At 52.3% G+C, this 20443-nt stretch overlaps 2 protein-coding genes across 2 annotated transcripts in view; both read right to left on the reverse strand.

Moving 5' to 3' along the window:
• The window catches only part of LOC143773949 (histone H1.01-like), a 208196-nt gene that overhangs the window by 99702 nt on the left and 88051 nt on the right, over nucleotides 1–20443 (reverse strand). The window lies entirely within an intron of this gene.
• On the reverse strand, nucleotides 14792–15178 carry LOC143773941 (histone H2B 1.1-like). The gene has a single exon (XM_077261243.1). The coding sequence runs from the start codon at nucleotides 15167–15169 to the stop codon at nucleotides 14792–14794; it is 378 nt and encodes a 125-aa protein (XP_077117358.1). The 5' UTR covers nucleotides 15170–15178.

Consider the following 20443-nt stretch of genomic DNA (forward strand, 5'->3'; position numbering starts at 1 on the left):
GTTTTTCTCTGTGCAGCTAGCAGTACCGGGCCCCAACTGGCGGTGTTGGAGCCCGGGGTCAGCAGGAGGAGGAGAGGGAGCAGAGTGTAGGCCGAAGCCTGCACTGGCGGCAGCTTTGGGTCTGTTGTGCCTGCGTGGCTGTTGCAGGACACATTGCCGGCTGCACAGCAGGGGAACAGCTGGCGGTGCTGAACCCCACTGACACATTGGCGAGGTGTTTTTCTCTGTGCAGCTAGCAGTACCGGGCCCCAACTGGCGGTGTTGGAGCCCGGGCTCTGCAGGGGGAGCAGAGTGTAGGCCGAAGCCTAATCGAACCAATTTCAAAGGTAACCTTTAACCCCCCCTCAGGGGTTACAAAGTAGAAGAGCCACAGCTTATGCAGCAGTAGTGGTGCACAAGTCAAAGGTTGCTCTTTTAATTTGGCTCCTTGCACACGCTGAATGGAACACGTATAACATTTAGCCCTTTATACAGTCAAACTGTGTTGGAGGCGCGAGTTCCCTTTGTAATGAGACGCAGCACAGATGTCAAGAATCCCACCTTGGTGCTGGGTGCAGCCTCCTGAGCGTTGTTATTTGCTGTACAGGAGTCTGCGCTGTCGTGTTATCCCCTGGCCTAGCGCTGTTAGCGCTGCCCATCTTCTGACCTCATTTAATGTTGGCTGGTGCGGTTCGCGATGCCCATGAATCACAGCCCCGCAGTGTATTGACATAGTTAAAACACTGCGGGGCTGGGATTCATGGCCTGGCGCAGTACATATGTTCGCCTCTCGCTTGGGTTCTTACACCTGCTTCAGACTATGTGGCGTCAGCTGATCCCTTATCGCATGCCACGGCCATGAAGCCGCACAGTCTGAAGAAGGCGGAAGGAGATGAGGGACAGGCGAACTGATGCACTGCTCATGCCCATCAAACACACCCTCGCACTCCCAAGAAATAAGACACCGAGGGGCGTTGTGTGGGTCAGGGCGGCCGCAGAGGCGCAGGCAGCCAAACAATGATGCCAGAAGACGGGCAGCGCTACCAAGGGGGTTGCAGCGTGTCATTACAAAGGAAAGTCACACCACCGGGACGGTTAAATGGTCACACAGAGGACACATTTTAGACGTGTTTTCCGTTCCACATGTGCGAGGAGAATACGTTTATGAGCCACCTTGCACACATGCAGCATTACCGCTGTACAAGGTGGCCTTAAAAACGTACAAACGCCTGGGGGAGGGGGGACAGGTTCCCTTCAATTTCAGTTCTGGTGTCTGCGTGGCTTTTGCAGGACACGATGCCGGCTGCACAGCAGGGGAACAGCTGGCGGTGCTGAACCCCACTGACACATTGGCGAGGTGTTTTTCTCTGTGCAGCTAGCAGTACCGGGCCCCAACTGGCGGTGTTGGAGCCCGGGGTCAGCAGGAGGAGGAGAGGGAGCAGAGTGTAGGCCGAAGCCTGCACTGGCGGCAGCTTTGGGTCTGTTGTGCCTGCGTGGCTGTTGCAGGACACGTTGCCGGCTGCACAGCAGGGGAACAGCTGGCGGTGCTGAACCCCACTGACACATTGGCGAGGTGTTTTTCTCTGTGCAGCTAGCAGTACCGGGCCCCAACTGGCGGTGTTGGAGCCCGGGCTCTGCAGGGGGAGCAGAGTGTAGGCCGAAGCCTAATCGAACCAATTTCAAAGGTAACCTTTAACCCCCCCTCAGGGGTTACAAAGTAGAAGAGCCACAGCTTATGCAGCAGTAGTGGTGCACAAGTCAAAGGTTGCTCTTTTAATTTGGCTCCTTGCACACGCTGAATGGAACACGTATAACATTTAGCCCTTTATACAGTCAAACTGTGTTGGAGGCGCGAGTTCCCTTTGTAATGAGACGCAGCACAGATGTCAAGAATCCCACCTTGGTGCTGGGTGCAGCCTCCTGAGCGTTGTTATTTGCTGTACAGGAGTCTGCGCTGTCGTGTTATCCCCTGGCCTAGCGCTGTTAGCGCTGCCCATCTTCTGACCTCATTTAATGTTGGCTGGTGCGGTTCGCGATGCCCATGAATCACAGCCCCGCAGTGTATTGACATAGTTAAAACACTGCGGGGCTGGGATTCATGGCTTGGCGCAGTACATATGTTCGCCTCTCGCTTGGGTTCTTACACCTGCTTCAGACTATGTGGCGTCAGCTGATCCCTTATCGCATGCCACGGCCATGAAGCCGCACAGTCTGAAGAAGGCGGAAGGAGATGAGGGACAGGCGAACTGATGCACTGCTCATGCCCATCAAACACACCCTCGCACTCCCAAGAAATAAGACACCGAGGGGCGTTGTGTGGGTCAGGGCGGCCGCAGAGGCGCAGGCAGCCAAACAATGATGCCAGAAGACGGGCAGCGCTACCAAGGGGGTTGCAGCGTGTCATTACAAAGGAAAGTCACACCACCGGGACGGTTAAATGGTCACACAGAGGACACATTTTAGACGTGTTTTCCGTTCCACATGTGCGAGGAGAATACGTTTATGAGCCACCTTGCACACATGCAGCATTACCGCTGTACAAGGTGGCCTTAAAAACGTACAAACGCCTGGGGGAGGGGGGACAGGTTCCCTTCAATTTCAGTTCTGGTGTCTGCGTGGCTTTTGCAGGACACGATGCCGGCTGCACAGCAGGGGAACAGCTGGCGGTGCTGAACCCCACTGACACATTGGCGAGGTGTTTTTCTCTGTGCAGCTAGCACATCTGGGCCCCAACTGGCGGTGTTAGAGCCCAGGGTCAGCAGGAGGAGCAGGGGGAGCGGAGTGTAGGCCGAAGCCTGCACTGGAGCAAGTTGAAAGGAAACCTTTAACCCCCCCCCCCCCCCCCCCCAGGCGTTTGTAGCTGGAAGAGCCATCGTGTACAGCACTAATGCTGGAAAAGGTAAACTTAGCTCTTTTAATTATGGTCCTTGCAGATGCTGAACCTAACACTTATGAAATGTGTGCCTGGGATCCGTGTCCATGCGCAGTGCATATCCTCGCCTCTCACTCCCCTCCCTACGGCTTCTTAAGACTGTGCGGTGTCACGGCCGTGGCATGCTATTAGGGATCAGCTGACACCGAACAGTCTTTAGAAGCCGTAGGGAGGGGAGTGAGAGGCGAGGATATGCACTGCGCATGGACACGGATCCCAGGCCCGCGGTGGGATTACATTAGACGACACCGCGAGGCTGAATCTCGGACAGCGCACCCGCACAGGCGCAGCCAGCCTGACAGCAAATGATGTCAGAAGACGGGCAGCGCAAAATGTGTGCATGGCCAAGGGGTAACCTAACAGCGCAGGCTCCGGGACAGATTCAAACAACGCTGAGGAGGCGGCGCACGGCGACAAGGGGGTAAAAATGACGGCTGTGCTGCGTCACATGACAAAGGAAAGTTCCACCTACCGGACGGTTGAACGCTGTGAGGGGACACATTTCATAAGTGTTAGGTTCAGCATCTGCAAGGAGCACCACGAAAAGAGGCACTTTTTCCCTTTGCATCATTACTGCTGCACAAGGTGGCTCCTTCAGTAACAAACGCCTGGGGGGGGGGGAACAGGTTCCCTTAAATTTAACTTGTTGTGCCTGCGTGGCGGTCGCAGTACACGTTGCCGTATACACAGCAGGGGAACAGCTGGCGGTGCTGAACCCCACTAACACATTGGCGAGGTGTTTGGCTCTGTGCGTACAGCACTTCTGGACGGCAACTGGCGGTGTTGGAGCCCAGGGACAGGTGGAGGAGGAGGAGGTTGGAGGAGGTAGGAGGGATTGCCACACACACAGCAGGGGAACAGCTGACGTTACTGAACCCCAATAACAGAGGAGGGACTGTTGACTGTGCGTACAGCACTTCTGGACGGCAACTGGCGGTGTTGAAGCCCAGGGGCAGGTGGAGGAGGAGGAGGTTGGAGGAGGTAGGAGGGATTGCCACACACACAGCAGGGGAACAGCTGACGTTACTGAACCCCAATAACAGAGGAGGGACTGTTGACTGTGCGTACAGCACTTCTGGACGGCAACTGGCGGTGTTGAAGCCCAGGGGCAGGTGGAGGAGGAGGAGGTTGGAGGAGGTAGGAGGGATTGCCACACACACAACAGGGGAACAGCTGACGTTACTGAACCCCAATAACAGAGGAGGGACTGTTGACTGTGCGTACAGCACTTCTGGACGGCAACTGGCGGTGTTGGAGCCCAGGGACAGGTGGAGGAGGAGGAGGTTGGAGGAGGTAGGAGGGATTGCCACACACACAGCAGGGGAACAGCTGACGTTACTGAACCCCAATAACAGAGGAGGGACTGTTGACTGTGCGTACAGCACTTCTGGACGGCAACTGGCGGTGTTGAAGCCCAGGGGCAGGTGGAGGAGGAGGAGGTTGGAGGAGGTAGGAGGGATTGCCACACACACAGCAGGGGAACAGCTGACGTTACTGAACCCCAATAACAGAGGAGGGACTGTTGACTGTGCGTACAGCACTTCTGGACGGCAACTGGCGGTGTTGAAGCCCAGGGGCAGGTGGAGGAGGAGGAGGAGGTTGGAGGAGGTAGGAGGGATTGCCACACACACAGCAGGGGAACAGCTGACGTTACTGAACCCCAATAACAGAGGAGGGACTGTTGACTGTGCGTACAGCACTTCTGGACGGCAACTGGCGGTGTTGGAGCCCAGGGACAGGTGGAGGAGGAGGAGGTTGGAGGAGGTAGGAGGGATTGCCACACACACAGCAGGGGAACAGCTGACGTTACTGAACCCCAATAACAGAGGAGGGACTGTTGACTGTGCGTACAGCACTTCTGGACGGCAACTGGCGGTGTTGAAGCCCAGGGGCAGGTGGAGGAGGAGGAGGTTGGAGGAGGTAGGAGGGATTGCCACACACACAGCAGGGGAACAGCTGACGTTACTGAACCCCAATAACAGAGGAGGGACTGTTGACTGTGCGTACAGCACTTCTGGACGGCAACTGGCGGTGTTGAAGCCCAGGGGCAGGTGGAGGAGGAGGAGGTTGGAGGAGGTAGGAGGGATTGCCACACACACAGCAGGGGAACAGCTGACGTTACTGAACCCCAATAACAGAGGAGGGACTGTTGACTGTGCGTACAGCACTTCTGGACGGCAACTGGCGGTGTTGGAGCCCAGGGACAGGTGGAGGAGGAGGAGGTTGGAGGAGGTAGGAGGGATTGCCACACACACAGCAGGGGAACAGCTGACGTTACTGAACCCCAATAACAGAGGAGGGACTGTTGACTGTGCGTACAGCACTTCTGGACGGCAACTGGCGGTGTTGAAGCCCAGGGGCAGGTGGAGGAGGAGGAGGTTGGAGGAGGTAGGAGGGATTGCCACACACACAGCAGGGGAACAGCTGACGTTACTGAACCCCAATAACAGAGGAGGGACTGTTGACTGTGTGTACAGCACTTCTGGACGGCAACTGGCGGTGTTGAAGCCCAGGGGCAGGTGGAGGAGGAGGAGGTTGGAGGAGGTAGGAGGGATTGCCACACACACAGCAGGGGAACAGCTGACGTTACTGAACCCCAATAACAGAGGAGGGACTGTTGACTGTGCGTACAGCACTTCTCGACGGCAACTGGCGGTGTTGGAGCCCAGGGACAGGTGGAGGAGGAGGAGGTTGGAGGAGGTAGGAGGGATTGCCACACACACAGCAGGGGAACAGCTGACGTTACTGAACCCCAATAACAGAGGAGGGACTGTTGACTGTGCGTACAGCACTTCTGGACGGCAACTGGCGGTGTTGGAGCCCAGGGACAGGTGGAGGAGGAGGAGGTTGGAGGAGGTAGGAGGGATTGCCACACACACAGCAGGGGAACAGCTGACGTTACTGAACCCCAATAACAGAGGAGGGACTGTTGACTGTGCGTACAGCACTTCTGGACGGCAACTGGCGGTGTTGGAGCCCAGGGACAGGTGGAGGAGGAGGAGGTTGGAGGAGGTAGGAGGGATTGCCACACACACAGCAGGGGAACAGCTGACGTTACTGAACCCCAATAACAGAGGAGGGACTGTTGACTGTGCGTACAGCACTTCTGGACGGCAACTGGCAGTGTTGGAGCCCAGGGACAGGTGGAGGAGGAGGAGGTTGGAGGAGGTAGGAGGGATTGCCACACACACAGCAGGGGAACAGCTGACGTTACTGAACCCCAATAACAGAGGAGGGACTGTTGACTGTGCGTACAGCACTTCTGGACGGCAACTGGCGGTGTTGGAGCCCAGGGACAGGTGGAGGAGGAGGAGGTTGGAGGAGGTAGGAGGGATTGCCACACACACAGCAGGGGAACAGCTGACGTTACTGAACCCCAATAACAGAGGAGGGACTGTTGACTGTGCGTACAGCACTTCTGGACGGCAACTGGCGGTGTTGGAGCCCAGGGACAGGTGGAGGAGGAGGAGGTTGGAGGAGGTAGGAGGGATTGCCACACACACAGCAGGGGAACAGCTGATGTTACTGAACCCCAATAACAGAGGAGGGACTGTTGACTGTGCGTACAGCACTTCTGGACGGCAACTGGCGGTGTTGAAGCCCAGGGGCAGGTGGAGGAGGAGGAGGTTGGAGGAGGTAGGAGGGATTGCCACACACACAGCAGGGGAACAGCTGACGTTACTGAACCCCAATAACAGAGGAGGGACTGTTGACTGTGCGTACAGCACTTCTGGACGGCAACTGGCGGTGTTGGAGCCCAGGGACAGGTGGAGGAGGAGGAGGTTGGAGGAGGTAGGAGGGATTGCCACACACACAGCAGGGGAACAGCTGACATTACTGAACCCCAATAACAGAGGAGGGACTGTTGACTGTGCGTACAGCACTTCTGGACGGCAACTGGCGGTGTTGGAGCCCAGGGACAGGTGGAAAAGCAGAGGAACACAATGTAGGCCGAAGCCTGAGAAAGTCGAAAGGGAACCTTTAACCCCCCCCCAAGGCGTTTGTAGCTGAAAGAGCCAGCTTGTGCAGCACAAAAGATGCAAAAGGAAAAGGTGGCTCTTTTCATCATGCTCCTTGCAAACACAGAACTAAACACTTATAAAATGTGTCCCCTGCAACCGTAAAACCGTCCCGGAGGTGGGACTTTCCTTCGTAATGTGACGCAGCACAGCCGTCATTCCTACCCCCCCGGCGCCGCGCACCGGCTCCTCAGCGTTGTTTTATTCCGTCCCGGAGCCTGCGCTGTTATGTTATCCCGTGGCCAGGCACACTTAGCGCTGCCCGTCTTCTGGCATCATTTGGTGTCAGGATGGCTGCGCCTGTGCGGCCGCGCTGGCAGAGAGCCCGCCTCGCAGTGTCTTCTGATTTAATCCCACTGGGGGCCTGGGATCCATGGACATGCGCAGTGCATATCCTCGCCTCTCACTCCCCTCCCTACGGCTTCTTAAGACTGTGCGGTGTCACGGCCGTGGCATGCTATTAGGGACCAGCTGACACCGAACAGTCTGAAGAAGCCATAGGGAAATGAGTGAGAGGTGGAGGTTCAGATATGCACTGCGCATGTCCATGGATCCCAGGCCCCCAGTGGGATTAAATCAGAAGACACTGCGAGGCGGGCTCTCTGCCAGCACGGCCGCACAGGCGCAGCCATCCTGACACCAAATGATGCCAGAAGACGGGCAGCGCTAAGTGTGCCTGGCCACGGGATAACATAACAGCGCAGGCTCCAGGACGGAATAAAACAACGCTGAGGAGCCGGTGCGCGGCGCCGTGGGGGTAGGAATGACGGCTGGGCTGCGTCACATTACGAAGGAAAGTCCCACCTCCGGGACGGTTTTACGGTATCAGTGGACACATTTTATAAGTGTTAAGTTCTGCGTGTGCAAGGAGCTAAACAAAAATAGCTACCTTTTCCTTGTGCAGCATTACTGCTGCACAAGGTGGCTCTTTCAGTAACAAACGCCTTGGGGGGGGGGGGACAGATTCCCTTACATTTCAGTTGTTGTGTCAGCGTGGCGGTCGCATGACACATTGCCGGCTACACAGCTGGGGATCAGCTGACGTTACTGAAACCCAATAACACTGGGTCGTATGTTTTGACTGTGCAGACGGCACTTCTGAGCCTCAACTGGCGGTGTTGGAGCACAGGAATTTAAGTTCAGGTGGTAGAAAGATGAACACAACAGGAGACCTGGATAACGTATACAGTGACCTAATTATTTAATCAGGAGGAGGAGTGGCAAATTCCTGCGAGATCCAGGCCTTGTTCATTTTCAGGAAAGTAAGCCGGTCAACGTTATCGGAGGATAGTCGCATGCGACGGTCAGTTAGTACACCACCTGCAGCACTAAAGACACGTTCCGATAATACACTGGCCGCAGGGCAAGACAGCACCTCCAATGCATACTGGCTTAGCTCTGGCCATGTATCCAGCTTTGAGACCCAAAACTTGAAAGGGGAAGAGCCGTCTGGGAGTACAGCAAGAGGGCAAGACATGTAGTCTGTCACCATCTGACGGAACCGTTGCCTCCTGCTGACTGGAGCCGTCTGTGATGGTGTAGACTTTTGTGGGGGGCACAGAAAACTGTGCCACAGTTGGGCCATACTGGTCTTGCCTTGGGCAGAGGCACTGCTTCTGCTCCCTCTTTGTGCAGAGCCTCCTCCACTGCCTGGACGCACTGAGCTGCTTTGTAATGCACTAGCAGCACTTCTCTCAGTTGGAATGGAGAAGATGATGAAATTGACCAGTGTGTCTTGGTACTCCCGCATTTTTCGCTCCCGGTTCAACGGTGTGATGAGGCTTTCTACGTTGTCCCGGTAGCGAGGATCGAGGAGGGTGAACACCCAATAATCAGACATGTTGAGAATGTGGGCGATGCGGCGGTCGTTTCTCAGGCACTGCAGCATGCAATCCACCATGTGCTGCAGACTGCCAACTGCCCAAGAAACGCTGTCCCCTGCTGGAGGCGTGATCTCTGCCTGCTTGTCATCACCCCACCCTCGCTGTACACACTGAGTACTGGACAATTCGGTAACTCCCTCCTCTGGACGGACGTCTTCCTCCTCCATTGACTCCTCCTCATCCTCCTCACAAACTGTCCCCTGCCTACGCGTTTGTGAGGAACCACGTGGCGCTGACTGTCCAGAAGATGATGGAAATGGTGAATCCTCATCCTCCACCTCTTCCACAACATCATCCCTTAGCGCTTGCAGTGATTTTTCAAGCAGGCAGATAAGGGGGACAGTCATGCTGACTAGTGCATCATCTGCACTCGCCATCCGCGTGGAATAATCAAAGGGACGCAAAACCTGGCAGACGTCATTCATAGTGGCCCACTCTGTGGTTGTGAAGTCTGTACGGCGCTGACTGCGACTTTTTTGCGCCTGAAGCAGCTGGTACTCCATTACAGCTTGCTGCTGCTCACACAACCGCTCCAACATATGTAACGTGGAATTCCACCTGGTAGGTAGGTCACATATGATGCGATGTTCCGGCAGGCGGTGTCGGCGCTGCAGAGCCGCAATGCGCGCTTTTGCCGTGCTGGAACGCCGCAAGTGAGCACACTCTAGGCGGACCTTGTGCAGCAGTGCATCAAGATCCGGATAGTCCCTCAAAAAGCTCTGCACGACCAAATTGAGCACATGTGCCAGACATGGGATGTGAGTGAGGTTGCCGAGGCCCAGAGCTGCCACCAGATTTCGGCCATTATCACACACTACCATGCCTGGCTGGAGATTCGCTGGCACAAACCACACATCGCTCTCCTGCTTGATGGCATTCCAGAGCTCCTGCGCTGTGTGGCTACGATTCCCCAAAAAAATTAATTTCAACACGGCCTGTTGACGTTTGGCCACGGCTGTGCTCATGTCGGTCGTAACAGGTACACGTTCATCACGGGTCCATGTGGAGGTGGACTGTGACGGCTCCTGCAGCGATGATTCTGAGGAACTGGTGTAAGAGGAGGAGTCAATGCGTACAGAATGGATTCCTGCAATCCTTGGAGTGGGCAGGACACGTCCTGCGCCACTCGCACGGTCTGTACCTGGCTCAACGACATTAACCCAATGGGCAGTGAGGGAAAGGTATCGCCCCTGTCCATGTTGACTGGTCCACGCATCGGTGGTGAGGTGGACCTTGCTACTGACGGCGTTCAGAAGCGCGTGTTTTATGTGTCCCTCCACATGCTTGTGCAGGGCAGGGACGGCTTGCCTGCTGAAGTAAAAGCGGCTGGGCACATTGTACTGTGGGACTGCCAATGACATCAAGTCACGGAAGCTGTCAGTCTCCACCAGCCTGAATGACAGCATTTCCAGTGACAGCAGTTTGGCAATGCCTGCAGTCAGAGCCTGTGCTCGTGGGTGGTTTGACGAGAAAGGCCGCCTTTTCTCCCATGCCTGTACTACCGATGGCTGTAGACTGGGCTGGGAGTGTGTGGATGACTGGGAAAGTGGTGCTGCGGGTGGAATTACAGCGGGTCTCTGGACAACAGGGCCAGAGGTTCTTCCACGGCGATCCTGGGAGGAAGCCGAACCAGCTGCGTGTGAGCTAGAGGTAGAGGCAACACGAGCTGAAGAGGTGGTAGCTGCCGCTGTTGGTTGGCCTACCTCTTCAGTGTGTTTTTCTAACTCCGCCGGGTGCCTGTTGCGCACATGTTTCCACATGTTGGAGGTATTGAGGTTGCTGACATTTTTCCCTCTTTTGACTTTTTGATGACACACGTTGCATCTGACATAGCAAATGTCATCTGCAACTGTGTCAAAAAAGGACCAGGCACTGCAAGTCTTGGGAGCGCCCTTTTTGGCTTTTGGAAGAGACATGCTCCTAACGGGTGCCAAAGCGGAGGCTGCAAGATCCGCAGTCTTCCCCCTCCCTCTCCCTCTTTGGGCCGTACGGGGAATCTCTTCCTCAGAGCTGCTCCCACCACCTTCCTGTCCCTCACGCCAAGATGGGTCGAGGACCTCATCATCTACACTACCCTCTGCCCCCAACTGCTCCTCCTGGGTAGTCTCAGCAGCAGAGCACGCACCAGTAAGTGGCACCTGAGTGTCATCATCAGCTGATGCGGCCTGCGATGTGGTGACCGGAGCCACTGGCCCACCCGCCTCTTCAGAGGAAGACAGAAAAAGCTGTTGGGCATCACTGCACCCTGCCTCTTCTTCCATTTCTCCAATGCTGCTTGGCTGGCCCCCTGTTTCCAAGCCAAGAGATTCAGAGAACAGAAGTAGAGACGGCTCCTGTCCTGGGCTCTCTGTCTGCCTGGGCAATTTGGCAGGTGGTGAAGAGACAGATGGCTGCTCTCCAGTGCTCTGTGTCTGAGAGGATGTGGCACTAATGGAAGTTGATGCATTAGCTGCCATCCATCCGACAACAGCTTCAATTTGGTCTTGACGCAGCAGCGGTGTACGGCGCTCTGACACAAAGCTGCGCATGAACGACTGTTGCCTGGTGAAAGTGGGTGCTGATGAGTCACCGGTGCCCGCAGCAGGCACAGAATCCCCACGTCCCCTCCCTGCTCCGCGCCCACGCCCACGTGCCTTACTCACTGCCTTCTTCATCTTGGTTGACTGATAAAGATAAGCAGAAAAGTACTAACGGATTTGTGTGCTTATTCCTGAGCAACTCCTCCTAACAGGTATAAGAAACACTAATTTTCTAAAGTGTGGACTAGACTTTAATATGAGCTAATGTGGCCTACAGAAATGTAAAGTGGTGTAACTGGTGTGTTTGGTGAACTTTATTATTTATTTCTTTTTTGGGGGCTGAACTGACAACAGATAGAGCTGCAGTCACACGGAGACCGTGCAGACAGCCGTAAACGGCGCTGCAAGGCCCAAAAACCCTCCTCTACTTTATCCTATGTAGTGTTTTTCCACAAATTAGCTGGAGACGGGTGGAAAGACACTAATAGGATTTTTTTAAATTAATTAGCAGCAGACTACACTACTTGAAAAAAAATTAAAATTGATTTGGCGGTATGACGCAGTGAACAACCCTGAGCTGGAGACAACCAGGCTACGGCTGCTCACAGACTACAGGGCGAGCTGCAGTCACACGGAGACCGTGCAGACAGCCGTAAACGGCGCTGCAAGGCCCAAAAACCCTCCTCTACTTTATCCTATGTAGTGTTTTTCCACAAATTAGCTGGAGACGGGTGGAAAGACACTAATAGGATTTTTTTAAATAAATTAGCAGCAGACTACACTACTTGGAAAAAAAAAAAAAAAAAAAAAGAACAGTATGAGGCAATGAACCACCCTCCCTGAACTGAATACAACCAGCTATGGATGGCCTATGTGGCTGCACTCAGACTAGAGAGTGGGCTGCACTCACACACACACACACACACACACAGACCTTGCAGATCGCTGTGAAAACAGCGCTACAAGGCAAAAGCAAGGTGAATAGTAGGTGAACACAGCGGTTGCTAAATTAGCCTTTGGAAAGCACAAAGAAGCAAATCGCTATCTCTAAACTGTCCCTCAGTCAGCAAACAGCGTCCTGTCACTAACTGAATTCACAGCAGAGTGATCGCAAAATGGCGCCAGCGACTTTTAAACTGCATCATGACATCATTTCAGCAGCCAATCACAGCCTTGCCAGTAGTTTCATGCCCTCCATGCTAAACAGGATGTGCCCACACTTGGAATCATTCTCATTGGCTGAATTTCGGAATTTTGAATCTGGGAACTTCCGATTCCGGTATCAGATACGCGGCAAGTATCGGAATCCCGGTATCGGAATGCCGATACCGCAAGTATCGGCCGATACCCGATACTTGTGGTATCGGAATGCTCAACACTACATATAACCCCTTAAAAACATCAGCTACTTATTCAAATATGTGACAATCAGCTGTTTGCCCACTTTGATGCCAGTTCTGGCGGCCAGAACCCATTTGGGCCAGGCTGGAGGTGCCTGGTTTTGATGTGGGGCTCCCTGTTCCATATGTCTGCAGTGTGACATCAGTGGCCTAAAAGTCATTTAACCCTTTCTTCAACGCTCTTTGGTGCCCATATATGTGCTAGTTTTATTGGGGGGTTTTTTTGTAGCTGTTTTTAAGTGTATTCAAATCAGCGAACCTCCGTGCATTGCATGTTATTCTTGTGACGCTTATTTGTTTTTATTAAACCGATAACAGAAAAAAAAAAAAATGCCGAATAAGACACCAACTTCAGATCCGAACAAGGAATAAGAAAACAACTTCAGCCTTGTCCCCGACATCCATTACTCGGAGAACCCAGCGCCAACATAAGAGGCAGTCTGTTAGAAGTTCCTTATTATTGTAGGACTTCCCACAGACCCAGCAGGACATGTTGGTCATGAATAGTGAGGGGCGAGCAGTCCTTACTAATATCCGGGGCTGTGGGTCCTCTGATGCCAATGATCCTGTCAGTAATGAGTGGATGGAGAGGGGCTCATCACCTGTCAGTGCCTTGATGCCGAAGACGTGCTAAGTGATCTCGTTATCTGCCACACCATGAATTGCTAAGAACGAGCAGCTTCTCACCAAATCAGCGGTGCCAACTCCAAAAGCTAAAGAGGAGGGAGCAGCACAAATAGAGGTGGAGCAGTCAGGGCCCCAGTGTGTGTCGGAAGTAAGACAAGTCTCAGGCTGTGACCGATAATCCAGGCAGCGGCATAGGGGGATCTCTCACCTGCATATACACAGCCTGATCCAGTCCTCCATCACAGGATTTTAGGTTTACAATTGAAAGCGCCCCAACTCCTCACTCACGGCTCTTCCTACAGCTGCAGGGGATCAGGTCTTGATATTCCCGGCATTAGTGACATTGCGATAACAGGAGTCCTCATTAGTAGCGGCAGAGTTATGGCAGCACAGTCCGAGCACTTGTATTTCTCCAGTCAATACTTCCTCCCAGCACATCATGGATGACATTGCTGTGGTTGGGCCCTGGTGACAGTTACATTGCCAGTGTCAGGCACCTTACCGCTGTCCATATGCTTCCGCTGCTTCCTCTCTTTTCTGCAATACATGATGGGACACTTCCTATCACAGACCTCCTGCCCGTAGCTGTAGAACTGATCCGGAAATGAGGAGACAGGGTGAGATCTGCAGGAATACGCAACATCGGTCTTTCCTGTAATGTCTCTGGCCAGTATGTCGTCCTCCACGATACTGATTGTCTCCAGGTCAGACACGGGCACATCACAGCATTAGGATAACGCGGATTCATTCTCTATAGCCATGAACGAGAACCGAAGCGGATGTTGCGCCCCCAACCTGGAAAATCTGCAGACTCCTGTATGGGAAGTAAGCGACCAATGATCGCTCTACACAACCAGATTTCCCGATATCGGTCCGTCCCGTGACCACGTGTTATATGGAGACAAAGAACAGCACAAGGCATCAGCCACTGAGCGGGAGCTGCGAACGTGTTACCAGTGGCAACATTAGCTCCTCCCTCCCGCTCCTGATTGGCCGATTACAGAACGGTTAGGGGGTTTGAATTTCCCGCTGCTTCTAAATGTAATGACGTCAATTCTTCCTCTATAAAGAGAAGAATCCAGAAAGTCTCTATATCAACTCCACCGACCACAAATGTCTCCTGTTATCTAAGAAACAAGAGAATCATTAACAAAACTGAATTATCTGACTAGAAGCGACTGCACAGAGCAACTTACAGAGAAATAACCACAGTATTACTAATACGGACAAGGTTTTCTCTCCCCCAGTTAATCACTTCTATTACTTCTATTACTTCACCTGCTCTTTCCTGTCACTAGACGCAGAGCCCCAGGCGGTGCGATCAGACACCTCGGGGAGAAGGGACACATCAGCAGTCACAGCTCTCATGTAGGCGGGGTGGTGGCTCTTAGAAGAGCCTTTAGGGTGATGGCGGAGCAGGGGGAGGAGCAGATCACTTGGCGCTGGTGTACTTGGTGACGGCCTTGGTGCCCTCGGACACGGCGTGCTTGGCCAGCTCTCCGGGCAGCAGCAGGCGCACGGCGGTCTGGATCTCCCGGGAGGTGATGGTGGAGCGCTTGTTGTAGTGAGCCAGGCGGGAGGCTTCCCCTGCGATGCGCTCGAAGATGTCGTTGACGAAGGAGTTCATGATGCCCATGGCCTTGGAGGAGATGCCGGTGTCGGGGTGGACCTGCTTTAGCACCTTGTACACGTAGATGGCGTAGCTCTCCTTCCTGCTCTTCCTCCGCTTCTTGCCGTCCTTCTTCTGGGTCTTGGTTACGGCTTTCTTGGAGCCCTTCTTGGGGGCTGGAGCAGACTTGGGATCAGCCATAATGAACGCAAATAGTTCTTGTCACAAGTGAGAGTAAAAAAATGATCCTGACTCTCCCAGAGCAGCGGAATTTATAGCCGGCCCATGCAAATGAGCACTGATGTCAGATCGCTGTGCCATTGGGTGAGAAAATCAGGTGATCAACATCAGAAGCTCCGCCCTCTGCAGTTCATTGGTTATTCCATAAATAAATCTCCCCTCCATGGGCCGCGCCCCCAGACTGTGATGTAAATCCCCATATACTGTTGCGTACCCCCGTATACTGCGGTGTTTGTCCATATAGCAAGGTATACCCTCATATAGTGCTGTACAGCTCCATATTTCGCTGTATAAACTCCAGATGGTGCTTTATATCCTCAAATAGTGCTGTATACCTTACACGTAATGTTGTGTATATAGCACTGTAAACCCTCCGTCCATATGTGCTATATACTCCTCTTATAGAGCTACAAACACCATGTTGTACTACATACCCTCAATAGAGCGCTGGGAACCCCCATGTATCGGTTTTACCCATGCATAGTGATGTATACCCCCCTATAGTGCTGCATTCTTTATATAGGAGCTTTTACCTTGGTCGGTCGTGACTTTATTACTACCCCCTGAAGAAGCCAGGTCGAAACGTACCTTGGGGTGAGGAGGATCTCTGTGGCAGTTTTTGGCATCCACGTTGACATTGCCATCCTTGCGCAGCGTCCTGACAGGTACTATAATGGTGATTTTGTGCTATTGAGCAGGGACTGTGTGGCATTATCGCTGTGGTTGATGGTTTGTCTAGGCTCATTGGAGTTCATGAGATATTTAGATTCACAGCCTTCACCTGTACTGGTGATAATGGTATGCTGGTCTTGAATGACATATGCCAGCGTGGGATTTTCCAGCTCCAGGCTATTCTTTTATAGGTGTAATTGTTCTATATGTTACCCCATAGAATGGATATATACTATATTACGGGGTTCCTATTTATTGCTATGGTGGAGCTGTATACTTACCATCTTTGGTTAAGCATATTGCCATACCGTCTGGAGCCCCTTCTGTTGAATGTCTTTATGATTGTTTTTTGTCGATTATCTTTTAAAAAATATTGATGATTTTAATTATATGGTTCGCTACTGTTTGACTACGTATTAGTAGGTCTTTTTTGTGAGTATGTATTATTGAAGTGCCAGTGTGGTGATATACAGGGACTCATTTAGTTGCCTTTATTGCTATCGGGTCGGTGCGATCCTCTCACTGATGTTCTCACTGTCGCAAGTGATCGGAGGACGCCACCTATTGCAAGGAGCAGAGGAGCAGTGATCGGATCTCGGCCTCTCCCCTGTGCTCCTCACCCGGATCTCTCTCTCAGCTGACCAGATTGTCTGTTCAGAGCCCAGGACTGATCGCTGCGACATTTCCCCAACTAGAAACAACTGGTGAGAACCGTCAATAACTGAATGTCCGAAGCAACAAATCACCTGCGAGGAGAATGCGGCCACCGATCAGTCAGTGTGCCGGCTCCCCGCTATGTCCAGCGCCGCTATTCAGGGACAGACCCCACTGTCCTCTCCTACAGACCCTGATTTCTTATTTATAAAGGACCTTCCTGGCAGAGGAGGGGGCAGCAGAGCATAAGGAAGATGTCGCCGATGACAGTGGTTGCCATGGCAGTCGGAGGTCTAGGACACTACCCGTGTCCCCACTATGTATTTGCTTGTTTTTTATTTCTCTACTTGATGAAAAATGCAGTAAATGTAAAAAAATGGAATCAAAACTCCATATATAAAAGTACTATCACATACACACTGCAATTTATCGACAGGCAGAGCCAGGACAATACACGGATAGGGCGCGGACAGAACACGGCCTCTGGTGTCATTTGTTGCCTTTGCTCAGTGGCTCAAGTAATAAAACCCACAGCACACGGAAAAGCGCAGCATAACGGGGTACACATCACTATATAGGGGGCATACGGCACAGTGCTTGTATCAATCTCCCCACTGACAAAGCCGCCCACCCCGTCATTACATGAGCTGCTCCTCCGCTGCCTCCTGCGGATCCGTGTCCTCTCAGAGCGCTGGGTCCTTGCGCCTCTTCCACATTCTTCTGCTAAGCGGCGGACATGAGCTGTTAACTCTCTCGTTGCTCACTGACTTTTCCAGCCGTTCCTCCTTGTAAGGGCTTGTTTCCACATGCGAGAATCACGTCCGTGTCTCGCATGTAGAAACCAAGCTCTGGCGCCGGCACTCAGGAGCGGAGCTGTGCGGCTCCATGTGTTCCTATGCGGCCGCACGCTCTGCTCCGGAGTGCAGACACCAGAGCTTGGTTTCTACATGCGAGACACGGACGTGATTCTCGCATGTGGAAACAAGCCCTGATCGGAGCTCTCTGCGTTTTGTCGCCGACTTTCATCTGATGTTCCACCATTTTCTCCTTCAGAGCTGCTGTTGAATGTTCAGGAGACGGTTGGTTACAGCTCATTGTGCTGTATCGGAGCCTTCAAACATCAGCGAACACTAAAAGGGTCATCCTGAAGTGCTCCGATGACTCCCGGCGAGTTTTAGGGCGGATTTCTAGATTAATGATATGACGTTCCCACACGTCGCGCTGTTTTGTCTTCTCACAAAGCTGTGTCAGATCGAGCGATCTGCTAGTGTTCAGTGATCAACGAACGATTTCCACCCAACAGGGGTCTGAATCCCCGGAGCAGTATCCGTTCTCTAATATAACACAAGCTCCGGATATATTTAGTATACATATTGTTATGGAAATATTAGGGTTGGATAAATATATCCCTGTGTGTGCTGTGGCCGCTCCCAATTAGACTGAGTATTTTGAGCGCTCATCAAGAATGGACTGTACACAACTGTGACAGAACAACATTCCATCAATACTGATACTTTATTGTACATACATAGTTTTATATTTTCACATAGAAAGGAGTGGTTAGGGGTTGTCAGGGGTGGTTAGTTAATTATCATATTGTCTAGCTCCTCTGTCATTGGTCATCTAGACATATATGGAATATTGTGATTAATGCTCATATGACTGCTGATCAAGCAACTAAACTCGAGTTCTCTGTCTAGGACAAAGTGGAGACACCTGACCAGCAGTCACCAAACATCTGACTCTCTTCTGCTTTTAGGGGTGGAAAACCCCATATAATCTGTCTGGCTTATATCAGTTTGTCAGCCATTTTAAACCATTGATTATAATATATATTAGCTGTGAGCATATAAGTATATATTTGATTATAGAGGAGTATACATGCAAGTGAGATCTACATGATATATATATTTCTATCACAAGCCCCCCTTAGATATCACTTGCCCTAATCCTAGCCTCCTGTCCCAAAGCGCTGCAACTCTTTTGTGCTGTTGGCGAACTGACACAAGCCTAACGCCTGTGCCCCACTCCATACAGACTTTTCGCAAATGGGCGGTCAGGAGATCTGTCCCTAACGGGGGTTCGTTGCAATCAGTCTCTTAGTCAATAGCAGGTGTAGTGAGCGATGTGCAGTCTTTATCAGGTAGGTCATCTGTTCGGTCAGGCAGGGCATCCACGACATCATTCTGGCTTGGGTGTCATCTTCTGGTAGGGGAGCTTTCTTGCCATGCGATGAGTGGATCCAAGCGAGTCTTCCCTCCAGTTTCACAGAGTTTGGTGTCATCAGCAGCACTTGAGCAGGACCATCAAATCTGGGATCGAGTGGTGTTCTCCTTACAAGCTTTTTCACCAACACCCAGTCTCCTGGCTTCTAGGAGTGCATACCGGACACTGAATCTGGATCTGGCAATGAAGAAAAAAACTCGAGAATGGATGTTAGCAAGTTTCTTGGTGATTTCAATTACATAAGCAGACAAAGTATCATATTGCATAATCAGCTGCTAAGGGAAAGGATACCCCTAACCTGGGACTAGACACAAACAAAATTTCATATGGTAACAGCTTTCCTGGGCCTCTGGGAGTGTGCCTAACACTGAGTAGTGTGATTGGGAGTGTGTAGGCCTAAGTCTGATCCTACTGCTGACTAGATCTCTCGTGTGAGATTTGCTGTGAATGCGGGTCCCTGGTCACTCTCTATCACTTCTGGGACCCCATAGCTGCATATCTCGTCTCTGAGAGTAGCTTCTTTGCAGTAGTCTTTGCTGACTGGTTCTTCACTGGGAAAGCTTCTGGCTGTCATCTTGAGAACATGTCCACGGCCACAAGGGCATATTCGAATTCTCCACTTGGCGGCATCTGGATGTGGTCTATCTGGATCCTCTGGAAGGGGGTACAGTGGTCTGGCAAGTTGATGTGTGGGAACTTTCTTCATTCTTCCAGGGTTGCATTTGCCACAGGTCAGACAGCTGTTTATGAACTTGGCTGTTAGGGTGGAGATTTCTGGAGTGAACCAGTAAGCACCAATCGGATCATTCATCTGTGTCTTTAATCTGTGTGTGGGCCCATGTGCCCACTGGACCACCATAGGGTACATGCTTCGGGGTAAACTGGGTTTGTAGTCCATTTAGTATACCCTTCCTTTTTCATGTGTTGCTCACTTCTGCATCCAGCATTCCTTCTTGTCCTTTGGGGCTTGCTCTTGCAACTTTTTTGAGCAGATCCCAGGATGTCATCTTGTCAGGTTTCCTGTCTTCAGCCGTCCTGTAGTAGCCGTCCGGCTCTACGACCTCTTCCACTTGTCCATATTGTCTTCCCTTGACTGTTTCTTTGGCTGTCATATCCGCCATGTTGTTGCCTCGTGCCCCTACTGTGTTCAGTTTTCCATGCGCCTTGACTTTTAGCATTGTCACCACTTTTGGAAGTTGAAGTGTGTTCAGCAGGTCCTTAATGGCTCCATTGATGCTTCACGGTTGCTCCGCTTGCTGTGAGGAAGTCCCTTGCAGCCCAGATGGGTCCGAAGTCGTGTGCTATGCCATGCAAGTACCTTGAATCGGTAAACATTTTCTCAGTCTTGTCTTCTGCCATCTGGTAGGCCTTCATCAGCGCTATCAGTTCTGCTTCCTGGGCTGACAGACTGGGCGGCAGACTTCTGGACCACAGGATCTCTTGATTGCTGGTCGCTGCACCTCCCGTGTGGAATCTTCCTTCATCATCTGCAAATCTGGAGCCATCCACATAGAGGATCAACTCTGGGTTGGTCAGTGGCTCTTCTGCCACCTTGGGTAGTCCTGCTGTTTCCTGTTGCATGATGCTGAAGCAATCATGGTCATCCGTCCGGAGCAAATTTAGATCCCTGCAGAAGGTATCATGCAGATTTTGATCAGACTTTTTATCTGAGGATCCGTATCT

This window comes from Ranitomeya variabilis, chromosome 5 (assembly GCF_051348905.1).
Source record: "Ranitomeya variabilis isolate aRanVar5 chromosome 5, aRanVar5.hap1, whole genome shotgun sequence".
NCBI classification, from domain to species: Eukaryota; Metazoa; Chordata; class Amphibia; order Anura; family Dendrobatidae; genus Ranitomeya; species Ranitomeya variabilis.

Excerpts from the sequence above, each read along its gene's own strand:
- LOC143773941 (XM_077261243.1), bottom strand. The coding sequence starts at position 15,169 with ATGGCTGATCCCAAGTCTGCTCCAGCCCCCAAGAAGGGCTCCAAGAAA.